Source organism: Bicyclus anynana, chromosome 1 (assembly GCF_947172395.1).
Source record: "Bicyclus anynana chromosome 1, ilBicAnyn1.1, whole genome shotgun sequence".
NCBI lineage: Eukaryota > Metazoa > Arthropoda > Insecta > Lepidoptera > Nymphalidae > Bicyclus > Bicyclus anynana.
In genome coordinates this window covers 9,079,444-9,103,845 of record NC_069083.1, presented here as the reverse complement: position 1 = coordinate 9,103,845, position 24,402 = coordinate 9,079,444, and the positions used below count along the sequence as shown (strand labels likewise).

Sequence of the window (24,402 nt, the reverse complement as noted above, 5' to 3'; positions counted from 1 at the left end):
CATGTGAGTTTCTAAACAGCCAGTGTGAACTTAGCGCAAACTTCTTTAATCAGAATAATCAGAATTTGACGGGCTCCGTGGCGCAGTGGTATGCGCGGTGTATTTACAAGAGGTCTTGAGTTCGAACCCCGGCTGGGCCGATTGAGATTTTCTTAATTGGTCCAGGTCTGGCTGGTGGCAAAGACGTACCGCCTTAAAGCGTTAGCGATTTAGCGTTCCGATACGATGTGTAGACACCGAAAAGAGTGTGGATTTTCATCCTCCTCCTAACAAGTTAGCCCGCTTCCATCTTAGATTGCATCATCACTTCACGTGAGGTTGTAGTCAAGGGTTAGCTTGTAAAGAATAATGAAAAAAAAGCCGCAACAATTACGCAGTGAGTTCCATATTTAAAATTTAGAAAGTCGACATAAATTGGCGGGATAATAATCTGATAAGGAATTCAAAAACATAGGTTTATTCAGCTTTATTTTCCTCTTAATCGAAATGAAAAGTAGAGTGTTTAACACGGGTAAAAGAATCAATTCCTACTATGGCTATAATAAAATAATTCCTCGGGATTTTATTCTTTCCACCCTCGGTTAACAATTGAACCCGATTTTTCCTTTTTCTGATGTGTTCTGTTTACCAACAAAGAAATTAGAAATGAAGGTAGAATAGGTACGCATGTCATTTCATATCATAGGTATTTATTTTAAATGATGTTAATGAATGATGATGATAATCCATACATCATTCAAAATAAACAAGTTTATAAAATGTTATTTATGATATATTAAGCTTATTAAGCTTAGAAATACAATTTAATTTTCATTAAATTAAGACCAAGTTAATTATAATATTATTACGTGTGAAATGTGTGATATATACCCGCATTTTTAATTTGAAAACACCAGTTTACCAACAAATTAGTACAACAAACAAGTACCACAGTAAAAATATATACGTACATTACTGTGACAGTACTCATCAAGAAAGGCTGTAGTATAGTTTAAATAGTATAGACGTATGATAGCCTCCAAATATAGGTAATTTACATAAAATGATAAAAAAAAATCATCATTACATTTTCAAGACTCGTTTTCTTTATTTTATTTCTAAAGATAAATAAAGATTTGTGAAAAATCAAGTACCTAAGTGGAATTTATTATATTAATTAGGATTCGTAACTTTAAAGTTAAGTCAGTTTAGGATATTAAGTTATAAAAACTACTTTAAGTGGGTGGGTATATACTTATGAATATTAATCTTTTCATGAATAATTTTATTATTAAGTACCTACTAGGCACTTAAACACAACGATGGTTATTATAAACTGTCATTGCCTATACACAACTGGAAATTAGTAAACTTGCAAGCTTGGTTTGTAATTCAAATAAAAATATTGAAATTCAAATTCCAATTAGATTTTTCTTGAATATGGGTTTTTAAAGGATACAATACCGTTTATCTATACTACAGCCTTTCTTGATGAGTACTGTTTACCAACAAACAAAATAAAAATGAGGGTATAAATCACTAGTCGTTTCACACCGATTAATAATTGTAATTAATTTGTTCTTAAATTAATGAATATAAATTTGATTAATAAGCTTAGAACGTACGTTAGATATGGTTAATATATTTTATATAACATTTTATAAACAAACCAAACAAAATTTAAAATAAATAAGTTATGAAATGACATGCGTTTTCTACCTTCATTTCTAATTTATTTGTTGGTAAACAGTATTCATCAAGAAAAGCTGTAGTATAGTTTCGATATTTCGGGGTTAATTTGTAGAATTTAATGCTAATTTTCCTTTGCATATATTTGGATTACAATTTGAATATAAACTAAAAACTTACGCTTTAAATCCTCTGCTATCACGTCGTGGTTCTCCTTGTTCGCCTGAATCTTCTCTATGAGATGCTCCAACCTGCTGCTATTGCCTTTGAATAGCATGATCATAGCGAATACTCGCACGCTCGGCTCACCGCGTTACGCCGAGGCGCCGCAGGTGCATCGATACCTGTTTATTTTGGAGCTTTTTGCGTACACAATTATCGTGAGTGCGAATTAATGCGAAACGCGTGTCCGACAGGTGGATCTAATTGAAGGGGCGCCTGTCCCGCTTATGGTTTTTACACGACAATTATTGTCGTGTCCCTAATCACCCCGGTGTGACCAAATTGTGTCCTCCGAGTGAACTCATGAACTGACCGAGGCCGGGCGTTACGAGGTGTAACACTTGCATAGATCGCACGGTGGTCACTACTGGTGTCGCGGTGAACGGTGCGCGCGACGACGTTGGCGAGTGCGGCGCGACTGCCTCGGGTGGGCGAGGCGAGCCCGGCGGTGGGCGCGCGGCACCTCAGCACCCTGCGCCCCGCCCGCTGCCCCGCCTACTGACCCCCCTCCCTCCACCCCCGCAATGCACCCACCCGCCTACACCGTGTGCACTTCATAGATGCAAAAATGCACTGCCCACCCCGAGCACTTATCACAAACCTGCACTGCAGAAGGAGTTTTTCGTTCTCTACATTTTGTACTTTCGACTTTTCTTATAACCAAAACATCATAACCTGACGTTTTGACAATGTTTGCTAAGTAAAGCTTCTGCACTATTAGTGCGCTGCATTACTATGCGTCGTCACAGCGTCGACGCTGCGTCGATTTTCACAACAAATCGTTGCGTCGTCGCTTCGACGTCGGATTGACGGACAGTTCTCTATGAAAAACATCTATTTTGTACATTGTTGAGATTGACTGGGTGCGTGCATCGTCTTACGCTGCGACGTCGTGCGTCATCGCAACGCAGGTTTGCCACACGCTAATGTCGTCCGCACAATAATACTTACTTGAAATAAATTTAATTTTTCTTTCTCTCATCTGTGCAAGAGACGAGACAAGAATTGTGAATGCGGTAAAAATTGGTGAAACGCAACTGACAGACGCTAAAAGCTTTTCAAATTCGTAGGAAAATTGTACAAGTATTTTCCTCTTCCCACCCACACGGCTGGCGACCAATGGGCGCCTCTCGTCGTCTCTCAGCCTCCCTACTCTACTAGCATAGAGACTAACACAAAGCCTAAAGACATTTTTTACTTTTACTGCAACTATTTTGTTCGCCAGACGACTATTTTCAATAAATATAACGGCATTCATTAAGTAGTGAGAATGACTAAGATGCAGTTATCTTTTATTAAATGCTTTTAAATTTTTTAAATTTTAGGAGTACCTATACACTTAGCATATTTTTCTTAAATATAAAATTCGAAAAAGGCTTCGTCCTGACCTCTTAAGAATCGTGTAGGGTGACAATTGCGGTCACTGCGTAATCATCATCAAATTTCTGACCCCTGAAGTGTTAAATAAAATCACTAGGAGCGAGGAACAATGAAAACGGTGGGTGCTCCATCAATTCAAAGCGAGCATCTTTAATGACAGCCATCGCAACTTTAAACTTCGTTGTCTTGTGAAACAAAACAACTTTTGTTACTTTTTTCCGCCGATTCTCGCATATTTTATGACGAATGTTTTTCGTTTGTTTTGAAAATAAACACGCCGTAATAATGACTCCATGACTAAATATAAAATACCTAAGGTATTTGATCATTAGCTATGGTCTATTTTATTGAAAATTACTTCAAAATTACAAAAGATATATATTTGAGATCCTCTTCACTTCTCTTTAATGCGTGCTTTTCTTGCCCCCCGAAAGTGTCCTTCATATTCAAAATCTTTCTATGTTTTCCGGAAATGATCAAGTAAAAAGCTAATTTCTGTATTTTATTCTAAACTCTATATACAGTAGTTTCGGAGAACAAGGTCATTGGTCAATTGTCGTCTATTTGTTTAAAAAACTTGAAAGCTATTTTTTTTTATTCCAAAAAAAATATTTTGAAAATCTAGTTCTAGCCTCTGCGCTAAACCGTGGACAGAAGGTCAGATGGACGGACAGACAGACATGGCGAAACTTTAAGGGTTCCTAGTGGACTACGGAACCCAAAAAACTATACATAGGTACATAAATATAAATATAATGTAAGTTAAAACACAAAATTGTGCGCGTGTGCGCTAAGTGTGGAGTAGCTAAATTCAGATCACTTTTTGCGGTGATTTTGTAGACACGTATCATAATAAATCTAGTATAATATATCGCTGTAGGTATCATCATTATCAACCCATATTCGGCTCACTGCTGAGCTCGAGTCTCCTCTTAGAATCAGAGGGGTTAGGCCAATAGTCCACCACGCTGGCCCAAGGCGGATTGGCAGACTTCACTCACGCAGAGAATTATGAAAATTCTCAGGTATGCAGGTTTCCTCACGATGTTTTCCTACACCGTTTGAGACACGTGATTTTTAATTTCTTAAAATGCACACAACTGAACAGTTGGAGGTGCATGTCCCGGGCTGGATTCGAACCCACACCCTCCAGAATCGGAGCCAGAGGTCATATCTACTGGACTATCACGGCCACGTTGTAGGTATAGGTATAATATAATATTGAATTTGAGTATAATAACCCAAGAATCGTCTATTCATTTTAGCTTGACACTCGGGCCCAATGATCTATGGAACTTTGGTTACATTTAGGTTTGAACGTAATTCACAAGTTTTCTAGAGTTATAAAATCAGTAAATAAAACATAAACCGAAGCCAACTGTGGTCCCGAGATCGCTGTTAGGGGACCGATGGACGGTCACGACGGCACCTTTTACTCCTAGTTGTGAATATTATTACAGACCTCGCTATAATTTAAAGTTAAACCCGAATTATCTGGATGTATAAAATAGCACCCAAGTGATTTGTGGCTGTTTGAAATCCACTCCCGTGATATGGATATCAAATCAAAGGGTTTGCTGTCGGAAAGGTATACGAAAAAAATAGTCACGTGACCTAAATCCAATATTTGTAATTTTTAGTGCGTGCTGAAGGCGTGTTTTTAGTTTTTTAAACTATTTAAAGTTGTTATCCTTCAAGATAAGAACCACTTTTTTAGACAATACAATTTTTTCTCCGCTATAGTTATATAAGTTATTGTGTATTTTATACTCGTAATTCCTAAAATTTCACTGAAGAAAGCTGAAGAACATAATAAATTCTTGATGACGATAAGGAGGCACTAATCGACGTATTTTTAAGTGACGTCTAATACTATTTGTAATGTGATTATGGCTAGGTATACTAATATTAATAATATAAAGAGGAAAGATTTGTTTGGAATGCATAGGCTCTGAAAGTACAGGACCGATTATACTAATATTATAAATACGAAAGTAAGTCTGTCTGTCTGTTATTTTCACAGCTGAACGGCTGAACCGATCGAAATGAATTTTGGTATACAAGGTTTATATAAACATACAATAAGGGTAACGAGGATTTTTTTTTAAAGAATATTTGCCGTATCTTTTAAATATGACCAATATTCCCATTCCCCTCCAACTAGTCGGGAAAGACTGTATTAGGAGAGTATTAGGAGTGAAGAGTGTATTAGTAGACTCATCGATGATGAGTCCGACCGCTCTTACTGTTGAGCTTTGAGGCTTCTTGAATCGTGATGTTATTCGAAGCAAACTGAATAGACGTAAAACCTAAAGGAACTGACAAATTAATGAACATTAAATATTCAAGGAACGTTACGAGCGAAAGTGGGATTGACACGGAGTTGTCGGGCGCTGCCGAGCTGGATACAAAAGGGTTAAGCATTAATGCGCCTCCTGACATGACCGATTAGCCTGTCACTGGGCCGAATGCCGAATCTCCGAGCACTGAATAAAGTATTATGAAAAAGTATCAAGTTCTTATCTAGAGCCCTTTCGCATCTGCCACTCGTTGATGAGGGTTCGCCTTTACTTTTACATTTCCCACTCCTTTCTTTCGCAATTTGGTTGGTTTATGGAAAAGCTGTTTAGTTTTTACAATCATGTTTTTTTTATTTTATTTAAACTTACGGCACCCGTGACTTTATTATTTTTTTTTTAAATTAGTAGGTCAATATCTACTAGGCAAACACGGTTAGTTATAAAACTTAACTTTATTAATTATATTTAACTTGCACAAACATAATCAAGTAGCCAAGATAATCCACCAACAGCTTGCTCTTCAGTATGGCCTTATCGATTCTGAGATGCCGTACTATGGGTAGGTACGACCCAGCGTCTTCTTTGAAATTTGTTCTTGTTCTTTCTTTCGTTCTTGAAAGTAGCAGTGCATTGCTCTACTGGGACCCAACAATTATCACTGACAGGTATATTGTTGCCAATAGACCTGATATAGTAATAGTTGATCGGTCGGTGCGCCGTTCAATAATTATTGATATTCCACATGACGATAATCTGGTTAAAGCTGAAAAGGAAAAAGTATTATAAAAATTTATATAAAAAAAATACAACCGACTTCAAAACCTAAAAACGTACCCACTAAACTAAAAAGTGAAAAATAACATCATAATATGTTCTACCTGCTGATCAGTATGAAGGCGGTGCTAAGCCGGTGATGTATTAATTCAAGCCATGTGAGAATATCTTATAGATTTAGATTTTGCAGACAATGTTGTTTCATGTGGTCCTGTCAGAAATGGCTTAAATGAAGACAACACCGTCTAAGCACCGCCTTCATACTGATCAGCAGGTAGAACATATTATGATGTTATTTTTCACTTTTTAGTTTAGTGGGTACGTTTTTAGGTTTTGAAGTCGGTTGTATTTTTTTTATATAAATTTTTATTATTTTTCCATTTTTAGTGTAAGATTTCATCTCAAACGAATACATCAGACCCCTTATGACAGTCACAACCCATCTTAGTACAAAATTCTCAGCAATACAAATTAATCAAGCCCAAGCACAAGGTAGCTACCGTAAACCGTTAAGGGGTTCCCTTAATTGACCTTGGTCGTCATCATCAGACCCCTAATAACAGACACAACTCATCTAGGTAGAAAGTTCTCAGCAATACGAATTAATGAAGGCCAAACACAAGGTATTTACTGTAAACTGTTAAGGAGTTCCCTTAATTGTCCTTGGTCTTCATCACCAAACCCCTAAATGACAGTCACAACCTATCTATGTGGAAAGTTCTCATTAATACAAATTAATCAAGCCCAAACACAAGGTAACTGCTGTAATTCGCCGAGGAGTTCCCTCATCTGTTTTATGGTTGCATCATCAGATCGATTTTAAACCTTCATGAAATCGTAGTGCTTAAAAGTACTAAATGGAAAAGTATACGAACACACTAGACACCCATATAATTTTCGAAAGTTCCCCTCAATTTCTCCAGGATTCCATCATCAGATCTTGACATGATGGCTAAGGGACCAAATGGGGACTATACCGTTTCAAACAAAAAAAGAATTTTTGAAATCGCTCCAGGCGTCTTTGAGTAATCGGTGTACATACATAAAAAAAAAAAAAAATACCGACCGAATTGAGAACCTCCTCCTTTTTGAAGTCGGTTAAAAATACTTGGACCTTGCTCACGAGATTAACTCCATGTGGAATCTTGAGTCAACTATTATTGTTTCGATAGTTGTTACAGTCAATGGCCTTATAGAGAAAAGCTTTGACCAACACCTTAAGAAACTTTCGCTTAACTGTTTCGATCAAGAGTCGGATACAGAAGGCAGTGATTCTTGAGACGGCGCGTATTGTGAGGAGGTTCCTCACTCAGGAGCCCTGACCACCGGTTGCTTGGGCACTCAAATGTCCCGCAGCAATAAGCTTTTAATAGTGTTTTATATAGTTTGTATGTATAAAATTGTTAAAAAATTTTAAAAAAAGGAGAAAAAATAAATAAGAGATTTAATATTAATAGAGATCAGAAAGCCTAAGAAGAAAGTAAAAAGACCACTCCCCAACCAAATTTCAGCATAACTATTAGCTAGCTAATTTGAGAAGTTTGTATGTACTCGTAGTATAGTTAAGGTTACTTCTAAATTTTAGAATATACCTAGGTATAGTATGCGCATTATCATCTGAGTCGTCCGGTCATAAAAGTCAAAAAAGATAGGAATGTGCAGCGCGCCTACCTGCGCACCCTAATTATCGATAAACGGCTACCTGCGCACGTGCTAATGATGAGTCAATAATGATTTGGACGATTCTGATTGGTCGGTTTCTAATGTAATTGCATTGCGTATTTTTTTTGCTATAAATGTGTTTACTGCAATTAAATAAATACATTCATGTGTTACTCGTTGCGCACTATGGATACTAATATATAATAAATTTGGCAGAAGACGAAGATTCTGATGATGAAGACTCAGATGAAGATTAATTTTATTTAGTTAATAATTATATAATATGAAATATGTATTATATTAAATCAAATATTGTTAATTTTTTTAATTTTGTGAACAAGATACGATAATAAACTTTACTTATCGATAATATGTCTTTCATTGTTACACCCTTCACTAGACGGCTCCATAAGACCCATAAGTGCAAGCGAGATAGATATAGAGAAATGATTTATGGCCCTAAGACTCAGTTGTTAATGCTATTAGTATAGTTATTATCAAAAATGTAAAAGCGACGGAAATCGTTCCATTCTCCTCCAGTTAGTCGGTAAGACTATTAGGAGTGGCTACTATAATAGTCCAGAGGCCGAGGAAGTAACCAAAACCTCAAGGTGTTGAGTCCGGCCATACCAGTGAGTTATTGAGGTATAATTCATATTTACAAAATCTGGATGTATTTATAATTCTATATAAACTAAAGTACCTATAAAAAGTAATATAAAAACACAGATTACTACATAAAAAGTACAAACAAAAAGTTACTCAAAATGTGGCAATAATCCTTTCTGTATATAGTATTTTTGTTTAATTCTGGCTTCTGTGTTGAGTGTCTCGTCAATATCAGTAGATGCAGTCGGGAAGTAGAACTTTATTAGCAAATAAAACGCTGCAGCTAGCGTAGAGTACAATAAAATAAATTCCAATCGATATATATCGACATGTAAACCCCTGTATTCTGAATAAAATCTGTAAGTGTTATTCTCGAATTTGTAAAAAAAATGCTCTTGAATTTGGTCGTTACACCCATAATCCCCCATACCTTGTGGTAATTTCTTATACTCATCCTTTGGATTCGGATATCCAAAACGCGAATCAAAATACTCATATACTTTGGCTTCCGTATTTTGATAGTAATACATATATGGAAATAATGGCACATGCTTTCTCAAAGGAAAAGATGGAGTTGAAAATGCATAATTCTGGTAAAAATATCTTGAGTGATAACCTATTAGAAAAAGGTTACATACAGGAACAATAAAAGCAGTCACAAAAATTAACTTGTGCCAAAGAGATGGTCGCGGTGCTTTAATCATCAATGGACGTCGGTAAGTCAAAAGAAATGTTTTTGCTTTGTGTCGTATGTCCCAACTGTTAACCAATAAAATAAAAAGTGGTGCCAAACTAAACGTTGCGGAGAACAACGTGGCAATAAAGAACTGTATCGCTATGTCATTGTACAGTTGGCTGAAGTAACTATCCTGAAGGGTATCCAATTTGTATTCTCGTTCCCAGCACGGTGCGTTTCTGTTAGAGATTCCTTCATGATCTTTTCTCTTTTTAGAAAGATATAATGGTAATTTGAAAATCATTTGTTCAACGACAACAGCAACAACTAGTGTGATGCATATATCGTCGAAGGACGTACCCAATTGATTGCTCATTACTCTAAACCCACCGATACTATGCCAATTATTCATATCTAAGATATGGGTATAAAAAATATTTCCAACGAAAAGGTGAAACGTTAATAGAGCAAATGTACCCGTAAAGTGAAATCCAAAATATTTTAGAGCTAAAGAGCTGTTATACGAGCCGATTCTCTTATTGTTCTCAAGTGCCGTAAGAACGCGTGCTAATACAGAAGCTATAACTTTTAATGCCGTTGCTAGAGTCGAGAACACAAGTGCCCCGACTGCAATATATAGGTGCTCGTAATGTCTATTCAAACGGTCTTTGTCGTTATTGTATATTAAATTTAGATAGAATTTCAAATACCAAATATATATTGACAGAAGAAACAAAGTGAACACCCAAGCACTAAACACTATTGCAAATAATGAAATATTAAAAACAAACTTGACCATCATTGTAAAGGTATATGATTCCACTGTAACGCCAGTTAAATACGATCTGTGACAACTTTGTGATACATTACGGTATTCCGGATCGATGAGGTGATCACGATATTTTTCATTGACTTCCCACATCCATGACAGATATTTTCCTCTTCTTTGCCATAATAAAATGTATACTATGCTCCACATGGAGACAAACGCTGCATATATTATCGTATAGTAGCTATCGATACGAGCGATGAATTGTATCTCGGTACAATACGACCACACATATCTAAACGGACACAAATCAAAATAACGACATTGCGGGCAGATGACTTTTTCTTTCAGACGTTCGTTGTGGCACATATGCCATCCGTAGAGATCTACTTGCGAATTGGCATAGAAATGGTATAATGCAAGCATGAATCCTGCAGCCGCGGGTAATATTAACATTAAATTAAAATATTCATAGTAAGCAAAATATAATGCAATATCTTCTCCTAGATATTCTTGTATCATATAGATTGGTTGTGTTTTCCATATATTATCTAAGCCGACCCAATGATAGAACAGGGCTTGCCGTGCACTGATGTTGGACGTCGAATTTTGGCCTGAAGCAAAAAAATGCGGGCCGTCGTGTAATGCAAATGCATCACGTATAATCGTGTGCTCCAGTAAACGGTTAATTCCAAAAGTATTATCATTTTGTTGAAATGGTAACCGTATAATAATGTTGTAAACGATCAAGCTTCTCTCCATAGTAGAATAATTTACTGGCCCAGGGTACTGCTCTCTTACTAGTTTAATTAATTCCCGCTCATGTTTCATTCCAATAATATCGATGTTTGGATTTATATATTCTACGTGGTTGTCTTTAAAGAATTTACGTATGTTGAAAAATATACCGAATTCTTCAATAACAGAGTCTGGTGCGTGTACTTTGATAAATATTATATTCCTATGTTCGAACATCCGTCCTTGATCGATTTCCAGTTCTAGACCAAATTTCACCAGATTTGTCAAGTAATTAATGCGCTTTTCTTTTGTGTTGTGTGTGCCTATATCCGATATAACTAAAACCATATCAATTCTTTTGTGATCCTTATCAAAAAAACCTGAGAAAGCTGGATTATGTTGATCCATTTCAACGGTACAAAATCTTGTATACACAATTAAATCAAACAATTAATGAACCTATAGCGATTACCAAAATTAACTTCTGAATGCTCGAGACAAAATGACAAGTAACATTTGCCAGATCAATATGACTCAAATTCAAAAAATTCTTTATTTGAGTTACAAATTAAAAAGGTTGTACGCGATAAGGAACAAACTGTTTGCTGAAGGTTTGCTGTTGGTGTGAGCATTTGATGCATATAATATCCGTGCGCATTAACTGGACCTGCCTACCAAACACATCCTGTCAAGTTAATCCGCCCGAGTTGTATATAGATCAATAGGGTAGTTGACTCATATCAAATTTAATATAAACAATTTTAACGATAAAAAATTATATGGCTAGGGTCTTGTACAGTATATCAAAAAACTTGAAAAAATTACAGAAATACGATTAAATTATATTTTTCAATTATTTCGAAGGAAATAACTTGTGCAAAAATATAATTCGTAATATTTACGGGACATTCTGTATACAGATCAATAGTTTGAATAGTTTGAATTATTCTTGAAATTTTGCGAAAAATCGTTAAAAAGTAAGGAAAATTATAAACAGTAGCTCATTCAAGCCAAAAATAAAAATAAAAAAATAAAATAAAAAATTCGACGCGGAATATTATTCTCATTAGACCAGACGTTCTTTTTTATTAATTTTTGGTTTTGCAAATAACCAAAAACCAAAACCAAAAGAGAGTGCCTCAGCTTTTTGATAGTAACTTGGAAACTAAACACTGTGAGTGATTACCTAATGTAAATCTGAAAAGATAAACCGTTATGGTGCTTACAAAATATTTTAAAAAGTAAATTTATTACAAATATCTCGACAGGCTTAATTGTTTCTTCACTCTTTTGTAAGTTCAAAGAATAATAATAAAAATTACTGTTGGTAGCAGTTTCTTCGTATAACTAATACCATTCCAAACCCGAGTAGACAATTGCCTGATAGTATCTAAACTTTAACACGAACAGCAGTTTAGGACAAATAAAGGCGTCAAACGTATCACCGCAGCATATCGCCGTCGAAGATCGCGTTACGGTCACGTCAAGTTCACTCCCACGTCTTAATTGACCTATTTCGTGCGCGCGAGATGTACGCGCGAGCGCTCCGTCTGGGATAGCATCGCCGCGGAACGTGACGCGTCGCTTGTCGTTGCTTAGGCTCAGTCCAGAAAGGGCAAATTACCACGATTCTCTCGCGCGTATTACTCGCGACCGTTGCGTCCACAAGGTGCGTACCAACGCGCGAGCATTTGGGGAGGAGTTCAGTTCGAAACATGAAGTTGAACGTGCACTCGCAACACACAACAAGCGCGTGTCGAGAGTCTGGCGTAGTGCACGCGATTTACGCGCGTATTTTGAATTCACGCGATGCTTGTGGACGTGATGTATTGATGTCTAGTACTTCGACAACGCGCGTATGAATTCGCGCGATATGATTCGCGACGTATTCGTTCCTTCTGGACAAGGTCTTAGGCTGGCCGCACACACTCGTTTTCCGAATCAGTTTTCCGTGTTCGGACAACTGTATGCATGAAATCAATACATTAAATGACGCACATGTACTTGCGTTTTTTTTCCGAACGGAACAAAATTCCGCGCCTACGTAACGAATGCGAGCCCTTGCGGCAATATAGAGTCCGAATGAAAAAACACGTAATGTTTGCGGTAGTCTCAAGGAAACACAAGGCATTTAATTTTGTTCAAAATTAAATACCTGTGACGAATACTTTACTTACTTGGGTAACAATCCGTAATGTTTTTTAAAACACCTTGCATAAATATTGCATTATTTCAGAACAAATTTGGTTACTATAAAAAAATAATAAAAAATTTACTTCAAAAATGTAAAACTTACTAGCTAAACTAAAAAACGATAAATAACATGATATTTGGATAATCTGCTAATCAATGATCAATACAAGTTGATCGAACCCAATCACAAGGCAGCTACTGTAAGCTGTTGAGTAGTTCTATTAACTGTCCCTTGTCTTCATCACTTGACTCCTACTGACAGTCACAATCCATCTCGATGCAAAATCCTCATGAATACAAATTGATTAAGCCCAATAACAAGGTAGCTACTGTAAACCGTTGAGGAGATCCATTAACCGTACTTACTCTTCATCACCAGACACCTAATGACAGTCACCACCCATCTAGGAGAAAAGTTCTTATCAGTACAAATTATTTAAGTCAAAACACAAGCTGACTCCTGTTAACCGTTAAAGAGTTCCCTCGTGTGTGTTTCGGTTTCATCGTCATATCGACCTTCATGTAATTGTAGTGTTTTAAAGTGCTGAATGGATTTTTGAAAGATTCCCTCGATTTTTCCAGGATCCCAACCCATCACATTCTGACATGATGACAATGGGACCACCTTAGGATTATAACCTTTCAAACAAAAAATAAAATTCAAATCGGTCCTGTAGTCTTCGAGTAATCATGTAACATACAAATAAAAAACATAGACCTGAATTTTAAACCGGTTAAAAAAGATTATAGTGAGTTTATCCTTAAAAGATATTGTCGCGAACTATTTTTAGTATATTTAATGGGTAACATTTCCGTCGTACATATTTATTACGTAACTTAACTCATTACGAAGCTCTCAAAAGAAAATTCAATTTCCCCTTTTTTTCACACTTTTCATTGGTGCTCCACTCCTATTGGTTGTGGCGTGATGTTACGAGTAGGTATGTAGCCTGTGACACTTACAAATAACGTGGCATTCTATAAAAGAAAGTTTATACCAATTTTACGCGGACGAAGCCGCAGGCGTCCACTATAAAATATTCTAGGGTTAACCTTATCTAATAGAGGACGTGATAACCTAGTGGATATGACCTCTGCCTTCGATGCGAAGGGCGTAGGTTCGAATCCAGTCCGAAACATGCACCTCCAGCTTAGAAATGTAACATGAAACCGTGATTACACGTTTCGGTTCGAAGTCCTCTCATTTCCCCCTTCAGAGGCGAATCGGCACGTACTCGTAGTTCCGGCTCGTGGCGCGCAGACAAAGGTTTTTTATTATAAGATATGTTACTAGAGCGTCAAAACTGAGGCGAGTAATTGTCCTAATTTAATTGAGTCGCATAGTAAAAAACTAAAGTTATTTAAATAAATAATACTTAGATATTGTATAACGGTAATAGACACAACGTTTTGCATGTATGCGCTCAGTAGCTTTATTGGGACCACTTTTTGCGGTGATTTTGTAGGCACGAAACATATCTATGGTATTAAATATCGTTGCGCGCAGGTGATGCTGCGGTCGCGCTCTGCCGCGCAGCACCTGCGCACGCCTCCCTGCCACTGCTTACCAATAGACAATTTTTGAAATGATAACTTCTTATGGGAGGCTTTGACGGCCTCCGTGGCGCAGTGGTATGCGCGGTGGATTTACGAGACGGAGGTCCAGGGTTCGATCCCCGGCTGGGCCGATTCAGTTTTTCTTAATTGATCCAGGTCTGGCTGGTGGGAGACTTCGGCCGTGGCTAGTTACCACCCTACCGACAAAGAAGTACCGCCAAGCGATTTAGTGTTCCGATACGAGGTCGTGTAGAAACCAATAGGGGTGTGGATTTTCATCCACATCCTAACAAGTTAGCTTCCATAGATGGCATCATCATCGTTTACCATGTGTTACTAAGTTGTTTATTAAGTAGTTAGAGCTGTTATTTAAAAAAAAATTAAGTTAAATTAATACTTTGAAAAACAGCGTTTTCCCCTTAAGTGAACACTATTCCCCCTGCTTAGCCTACCTGTTTGAAATCAAACAGGTCTAAATTAATCCATGTATTTTGGTCTTGTCAGATTTCAAAGATGGCAACCCTAATTATTAACACAGAGCGTGTTCAGAACTTGACCGGAACACTCGCCCTCTAAAGTCGGGGAGCGATGCGGCCACACTTCCGCCACTTCCGGCCATTGCGACTTGATGGATTTCCGCTTTTTAACTGCTACTAAATAGGGTTCCCAAACTATTCGATGCCTCTGTAGCTCCCCGGTTAAATCTGAAATAAGACTCAAATCTGAAATACTAGGCTTCGATCCTCGCCCGTTGGAATATAAAGATTTATATTTGTCTGACGTGTCGTGTTGTGACGCATTAAAACAGAATTTTTTTGACGGCCTCCGTGGCGCAGTGGTAAACGTGGTGGATTTACAAGACGGAGGTCCTGGGTTCGATCCCCGGCTGGGCCGATTGAGATTTTCTTAATTGGTCCAGGTCTGGCTGGTGGGAGGCTTTGGCCGTGGCTAGTTAGATACCACCCTACCGGCAAAGACGTACCGCCAAGCGATTTAGCGTTCCGGTACGATGTCATGTAGAAACCGAAAGGAGTGTGGATTTTCATCTTCCTCCTAACAAGTTAGCCCTCTTCCATCATAGGTTGCATTATCACTTACTCACGGTGGGAGTGTAGTCAAGGGCTAACTTGTGAATAATTAAAAAAAAGATAGGAAGTTATCGTCCGAGAGCAATTGTAACTTGAATTGCGTCGTGTAAGCGGGTAGATGTAGCCTAGATACGAGCACAACACAAATACAATGCAAGAACAATAACAGCACTAGAGTAGGGCCGCACAGGAAATGCCGGGAGATCCAAGACGGACCGGACTACACGCACAATAGCAATAAACAAAGCTGAGACGCTGCTCTTATACTGTTTTGTAAACATCTACCTACCCTATACAAAAACATTAAATAGATTTAGCAATTATATTCCGATACTAGCTGAAGCCGATCGGTGATTCCCGTTTTCGTAGGAATATGGGGATAATATATAGCCTATTGGCAGACTTCACACACGCAGAGAATTAAGAAAATTCTCTGCGTGTATATAATATACCTATTTGATCCCCGTATTCTCACGAAAACGAGAACTACGCAGGTGAAACCGCAGTGTATCGGTTAGTAATTTTATTAAATGCCTCCTTCCCCCAGCAGTTAGCATACGTAGCTACGTGGCATCACGAGATTCTGGGTCGGGATGACGTATTGAGCTTTTCTTCCTTCTATGAGATTTTCAGCAAAATTTTTACTCCGGAGTCGGAAAAGGAATTGCCCACCGGCCCTGGCCTTATCACCTGGCAATTTACTTATATCTAAAATCCTGATAATTCTACGTTAATAATGTATCTATTATTTTTGCTTGTCGTTCCCAATCATTAGATAATAATGTTTGGGAATGAAAAGCCCGCCGACCGGCATCGAAGCAGCGTGAAGGTTAGCAGAAGGGGCTACATGCCCTGTAGTGGGCCCTAAAAATAGGCTAATAGTAATTAATTAAAAACTTTAATGAATAAAATGGTTATAATCACAAAAAGACAGACAGACAATAAAGTCATCCTAATATAAAGGGTTTTTTTTCACTCCTTTTGGTACGGAATATAATTACATATTCTCAGCAACAATATCAGTCCACTAAAAGGACCTACTTAAAAATACTTTAAAAGTAAATAAAGCTTAGCACAACGCCGCTCCAATGCGGCTTTACGGGCTTGTGATATTTTTATCACGATCGATAACAGACCTGATACCCAATTCCAGGCTGCGAATTTTTAGTATTTTTTTTTTCAGAAGGAGCAATTGCTCAATAATTATTTAACCGAGACTTGGTCGCTAACTATGGGCCACATAAGAAGGCTCAGAGTCACACAGCGGGCGATGGATCGAGCTATGTTAGGAGTATCTCTACGTGATCGAATCAGAAATGAGGATCCGCAGAAAAATCAAAGTCACCGACATAGCTCAACGAGTTGCGAAGCTGAAGTGGCATTGTGCGGGGCACATAGTTCGAAGAGCCGATGGACGTTGGGGTCCCAAAGTGCAAGAATGGCGATCCCGCACTAGTAAGCGTAATGTTAGTCGACCTCCCACCAGGTGGACTGACGACATCAGGCGATTCGCAGCGATTCGCTGGATGCAGGTGGCTCAGCATCGTGATGATTGGAAGTCCCTACAAAGGGCATAATTATGTCCTGCAGTGGACGTCCATCGGCTGATATGATGATGACGATGAAGAACCACTGAACCAGTCGGTCCTGCCAAAGCAGTCGTGAGTTCTTTCGCTCTTATTTTATTACAAGTTTTATTTTTTTAGATACGGAACTTTAAAACTATTATTTAAGTTCTACCTTACAATAGCACGCGCCAATGAAGACGTTTACAGTATATTTATCACCTGCTCAGTAATTGATTTTCGTCCAGCCGGCCCGGAATTGGGATTGCGGTTCAAAACCAATCAGATTTCCATCGGTTATTCAAATTCGTTTATTTCAAGTAGGTTTTGATGATAGAGTCACTACAGAGACTCTATCATCTAATCGTATTATTCTGTTCGGTAGGCAATTACGCTGATAGTCTAGCAGGGACCTGACAAACCTGCGAATATTCGTTAGAATGGAAGGAAAATTACAAATGAAAGCTCATTCGACGCGGACTATAATGTTGAGAAAGACACCTACCTATATATTTCTTCTTCAAAACAAAGGGAAATGCCCACCGGCCCATACACCGGCCTGGGAACTCAGGCCTACCCCCGTATAAAAACATATGGAGATGATAATATGATGTATAAATAACGATCTGGTTAAATAATTGGCTTATTAAAGGCATGTTTCTTGAAGAAAAATACAGTTTTCTTATCATTCTTCTTGGACAAAATATTCGCCGGTCTACCAAAACGGGGAAGTAACATAAAAAAGTAACACAAAAAAATACAGCTTTAAGCTGTATTTTTTTTTTGTATTTGTATTATTTTTCGCTGTTACCAACAAGCTTAACAAACTAGAAAACGTACTAATAAACCAATCATAGTCTTCAAAAAATATCCTATAATTTAGGTTGTATGGTCAACATGTTTTTTATGTGGCCTGCCCATTGCCACTTCAGCTTCGCGACTCGATTAGCTATGTTAGTGACTTTTTCGTCTGCGGATTTCCTCATTTCTGATTCGATCACGCAGAGAAACTCTAAGCATAACTCGCTCCATCGCCTGCTGAGCTGACCGTGTTTTTGAGCTTTCTAATAAGGCTCATAGTTAGCGACCAGGTAATCACTGGCCACACGCACTGTTTTGTGACTTTCGTCTTCAGACACTGAGGAGTTCTGGACTAGTTTTACATATATCAATTGAGTTAGGTACCCATCAATTAAAATTTTGAAAAAAATACGAGACGATTTTAATTGTAAAGATTCCTGGCACATCGGAGTGTCACACTACATGAGCAGGCTATCATTATAGCAGTAAGCTATAACACTAGTGCTTTTACCACTAGTTTCAGCTGGAGCTAAAAGTGAAGGGTGTGTCCGTGGGCGGCGAGGCGGGCGGGTCAAGCCACGCCTTCCGCACCCAGGCCAGCACCCATAGAGTTTTACCGTAGACTGTAACTGCACCTGACACACGCAGCAAACACTCAGAGGTTCCCTAGACAAGATTATATCATTTTAGCCAGGGCTACTGCCGGCCTATGTAGCCACCCGATGATTTTTAACCCCCGACGCAAAAAGAGGGGTGTTATAAGTTTGACGTGTCTGTCTGTATGTCTGTCTGTCTGTGGCATCATAGGTCCCGAACGGATAAAGCGATTTCAATTTAATTTTTTTTTTCTTGTATTAAAAACACTTTGTACTGCTTCAATCTTATTTATCTAACTTTTTACTCGTACGTTACGCAGAACAACAGCTTTACAAAACAATTTAGATTACCGGAAATCTTGTGCCTACTTAACTGTCGAAGGCTAGAGGGGATGGAAACTGCTTGTTTAGCAATTAATTACATAATTATCTTTTAACCGTAACTCGCAGTAGAGTTGATTGTATTTATTCAGACATGACACGCTGCCGCTCAAGCTAATGGCTGCTAAAGCGCGTGAAATGAACACCGGCATCGTCGCGACCACCCAAAAATAGAATACTCATCCCATTCGCTACGTTGTACCGACCCGTGGACCCGTCACACAATGCTAAACTGGCTGTATAAAAGTTTCTACACTAGACCAAAATGACAGCTCTAACTAGTTAAAATTTAACTCCTGCAGCAGGTACCTAATATTTTTGGTGGACCGTTTTCTTTTAGATGTAATAGCAAAGTATTATGAGTCTCCTATATAGTTAACCAGAGGACCTTGTCAAGCTTCGCTTCGACTACTTCTTCCCTATTCCTAGCCTACACTACCCTACTCCTACCCCTACCCTAAAATTGGTAAAAAGGTCACTAATGCGCTGGATTGTCCAGCTGACCTATTCACTAACTTTCGTCTATTAGCCACATAATATATTAAAGCACTAACTTTCGTCTATTAGCCACCTAATATAATCAACATTAAATCAATAAAATCCGCATTTTTCGTATTTCGTTAAGCCCATTCATAACATAAATCACAATGGTAAACACACTGGAAGGTAATTTGATCAAATAGCAGTAAATTAATAGTGAATACGAAATCACGTGACATGAATCTCTAACATTGGTTAGTTGGTAAATTTCGTGAGTATCCACTAAAGTTACTAAAAAATAGTGAGTAAGCCAACACAGCACATCAACATAACTCTCCATGGTTCGCTCGCTTTTTAACCGACTTCAAAAAATGGTTCTCAATTCGAGTCTGTTTTTTTTTGTATGTATGTTACCTTATTACTCGAAGACGGCTGGACTGATTTGAATAATTCTTTTTTTTTGTTTTCATGTCAGGATCTGATGATGAGAGAATTTCTCTAGGATCCCATCATCAGATCCCACTTTCAAAAATCGTAAAGGCAACTATACCAAAAATTTTCTTAGAAGTCTTATCACCAAAACAAACCCGTCTTGTCACTAAAATCACATATTTCACTTACGTTATACGTAATTTCTAAAGAACAAAGTGTCTAAATCCTTTATTATACGCATACAGTACGAATTACACCAAAAACTACACCGAATTTACGATTTAATCACATTTATTTTCTGAAAAACAAAATCACAACAAGATTAATTTGCACAGCTTAACTACGATTACGGCAATTTGACATTTCGTAACGCTAGATTGTCTATGAAAAGCAAGGATGGGTAAATAACATCGAGCGTTAACTTATCGATAAATGATAATGAATGATTCTTTAATAATTGATATGTTGTTAGTTTAAAGATGGGAAAATGAAATATTTTATAATCATTTTATTTTAAAAAATAGTTTTTTAATAAAAATGTTATACAATACATATGCTCACGTTATTCTATAGCGTAAAAGATATCTTACGAATAGTAGCATTATTCAAACACTGGTATGGATAACATTATCTCAATACGATTTTTAATAAAAATCGTCAAATCAAGATTTTAACAAAAACTAGCAATGTAAATTTAATTTGCAAAATGCGCGCGATCAGCTGTTTTCCAAGAGGTCAAATAGGCAGGTCACGACTAATAGGTATCTATCTATACAAAGTCACAAACAAACTGCGCGACGTTGTATTGCCGACCGCCGCCGGTGCCGAGGAAAATAATTGCTATCTCTCTCTAACCTAAGCCGCGCGGCGTGGTTAATAGGTATTTTCAAAATATTGAAACTTTAGGTCCTTTCGCTAGACGCTACGCTATTTTTTCTTTAGTTCGTGTTCGGCGGTCTGTTGACAAACAAACCAAAATTCAAAAACCTTTGTGTATGTTCTATGTTATGTTAGTAGTGATTTTCTGTAACGAATACTCATACAATTGTGTCGTTTGTATTGTGTGTTTGTGTGTGTTGACTGAGAAGTCTTGAAATGCTTAGATCAAATCAATTCAGTACTCATGAATATTGTACCTACTATGACGACAGAACGTCTCGTAAACGAGAAACAACCTGAAGTAAGTTAATTACCTGTACCTAGTTAAAAACTTGTAAAGTATAAAAAATAGGTATTAGATAGGTAAGTGTACCCAGCCGATTTGCTGTCGATGCGTACGTACACACCTACTCGTACGTACACAGTAGATTGCGGAGCGTTGTTATCGCATTGTTAGCTGTACATTGCGTGCTCAAAATTTTCAAATTCTGAATTTTCTCATTTCCCACGTAATTGTTATTTAAAATATCGTTGTGGAAACTAAATTTAACCTCTTCACGCAGTTTTCGGTATCATGTCCCTTACACCCAGTATGTACGTGGATACGTGCACACTTTTTTGAAGTATAAGCAAATCTTGGACGTTAGTACGTCCCCAAAAGATTAAAGAAAGAGACGGCCGCGTGGCGCAGTGGGTAGTGACCCTGCTTTTTGCATCCACGGCTGTGGGTTCGATTCCCACAACTGGAAAATATTTGTGTGATGAGCATGAGTGTATATAAGTATTTATATGTAGTATATAATTGTATATTAATACTATAATATCAACTATCTTAGCACCCATAACACAAGCTACTCTGTATGCTTACTTTGGGGCTAGATAGTGATGTGTATTGTTTAAGTATATTTATAATAATAATAAAAAAAGATTACCCCATTTCTTAACCACGCGTACCCATAGGCATAAACCGTGCACCGTTCACCGTTTGTGACACGTGATATTTAATTTCTTAAAATGCACACAACCGACAAACGTTACTATATATACGTTCCCTTTTAAGATAACGTAGTATAGTAACGGATGTTTTAGTTTAGGTATTTCAGTTATAACGATACCTACTTGATATCGTTCCGATGCCCGCCGTTAACTTCTCAACCCTACTGATTGTCTTTGATTCATAGTCGGCCATTATTGTTGTGTAAAAAAGTCATCTAAGTAAATTTCGAGTATATAGTGTTTTATATTTTTTCCATTAAATATTTTAAAGCACTATAACTTAATGAAGGTTTGGAGTCGATCTGATGATGGAGCCGAAACACAGACGAGGGAATTTTTTAAAAATTTACAGAAGTTACCTTGTGATTAGGCTTGATCGATTTATATTGATGAGATCTTTATCATTAGGGGTCTGACGATGAAGACGAAGGACAGGTAATGAAACTCCTCAACGGTTTACAGTAGCTATCTTGTGGTTGGGCTTGATTAATTTGTATTCATGCGAAAGGTCATTCATCACGAAAACTTGAGTACCACTTGACATAAAAACGTGAAATTTGACAGGGAGGTAGTCTATAGTTAGTATTCACTAAAAACGAAAATAGCGATAAGGCTGAATTAAAGAAGTCTAAAGGCTTGTATGAAAGTCCTTCCTTTTTCATGCTACTTAAATTTTGGCAGGGAGGTGTTTTATAGTTTGTTAGTTCGTTACAATCTAGTTTTGCAACAGGGTCGGATTAAGGAGGTCTAAAGGCTCTCGCAAGTTTAGCCCATCATTTCTGTACTAAAAACTTGAAAGTTTACACCGATCCTTACGGGGACGAAGTCGCGGGCGTCCGCTAAATATTTTCACAAAGCCTTTCTGCTTCGCTTACACTCCTTTAGTTTACAATTTTACACACACAAAAGCGCTTTTTACTGTCATTTTACTATTTTATCTAAATTCTAATTCTGAAAAACGTTTTTTTCAGAATTACAATGTACAACGGTGTAATTTATCAGGATTTCTACCCACTTGTCACGTAAAAAGTGCACTGACCAACATTGCCTGCTCAATGAGTAGTAATATAATAAAGTCAATGATTCATTCGGAGTCAATTTTATGGGAACACGTAATCATAATAACTTTGTGGCCACCGCCAAAACCGTTCGTCACGTTTTTGTAAGGAAAACGACGTTCTAATTTTCTTCGAAGAGCTTACGACAGTGTTTAGATATAAATATTAAAAAAGACCTATCTGATGTAAAAGTAAACGTCAAACTAATTGTTGACTAATATTTTTGTCAAACGCTCCGTTTGTAAGGGATTTGTTATAGTGACGTCATGAAACAGTTGAAATATACACCATCATGGCCGACAGGCGTTTTGGCTCGTATTGTCAAAAATATATTTAAAAACTAAAAGTTTTAAAAAAGCATGATTTTTTTTTCAATCTAGTAGAACGATAATGAACTATGTAGGACCATTTAAAAAAAGTGTTAACTAGCCTATTATATACCTCGAAAAGCGTACTTAAAGGTTTATACTTCTTTACCACTTAGGAGGTAGAATAAAGATACCGGTTTTTTTAGTAATCTGAGATTTAAATTACACAAATTATTCTACCGCTACATACCTAGGTAAGAGAATAGTCTAAACTAAAAAAATGTATGTTTACTTATGTTCAGGTTTTTAAAGTTAAATAATATGTTGGTACTAGCTGACCCCCGCGGTTTCACTCGCGTAATTAGCATTTCCGTAAGTATACGGGGTTAAAATATAGCTATAGCCCCCTCTCACTCGCTGGTAATGAAGCTTTCCATTGGTCCAATTTTTAAAATCGGACAAGTAGGAATTCCTAAGAAACTTAAACAAACAAACAAAACATCAAATCTTACCTGTTTATAATATTAACAAGTGGTTTAATAAACCTGTAATGGCAATTTTATAGCAATACATAATTACAGACTGGATTTTTCTCTTTTAGCTCCTGGACTATGTTTTTATAATTTAATATTTCATCGTAGATTAGATTTTATTAGGTAAAGGTAGGTAAAGATTTAGTTCAGTTCTCACCCAGATTAAGTAATTTTGTTTTATGGTGTTGCGAAGTTTGATGTAGTAGAACTAATCTAAGTTAGTCAAATGCAGCCACCATTCCACGTGGGCATGATTTGTATAGTTATTAAGATAAGTTACTATCTACTAAAGATAGTCTAATATATATATTTTTAAACAAGAATATTACTGAATAGAATAAGGCGATACATTTGCGATGATTCATTATTAGTATATTATGATATAAGTGCAGTAAGTTGAAAATTACAGCCGAGGAGATATTGCTAGCTCAAGCCGAAGGCGAGAGCTATAGTAAAGAAGCATCTTTGCCTGTTTTCCATAATATGGTGACATTTTGATACGTTTGTCATTTTTGCACAGATAGCGAACACACCAGCGTTTTTTTAGGCAAATGCACCAAATGCAGACAGTATTACCACAGTATAACCAGTAGTTGGACTTCATACTAAAGGTCGAAACGCGAGCTATACCTACGCACCTCGTACGTGGGGTGATCGTGGGGTGAAGACCGTTGCGACTGTGCCGCGGTGACGAACGCAGTGTATTGGATTTTTTAATTATGACGACTAGGAAAAAA

At 37.3% G+C, this 24,402-nt stretch overlaps 1 protein-coding gene across 3 annotated transcripts in view; it reads right to left on the bottom strand.

The window, feature by feature from the left end:
* LOC112049625 (zinc finger protein 423 homolog) overlaps nt 1–24,402 on the bottom strand; it is a 109,505-nt gene that overhangs the window by 30,638 nt on the left and 54,465 nt on the right. Inside the window, exon 1 of one of the 3 annotated variants that reach the window (XM_024087591.2) lies at nt 1,849–2,295. The exons of the other annotated variants lie outside the window; for them this stretch is intronic. Within the exon in view, the coding sequence (XP_023943359.2) occupies nt 1,849–1,951 (103 nt within the window). The 5' untranslated portion in view covers nt 1,952–2,295. Of the gene's footprint in view, nt 1–1,848; nt 2,296–24,402 lie in introns of those variants that run through there. 3 annotated transcript variants of the gene reach the window in all.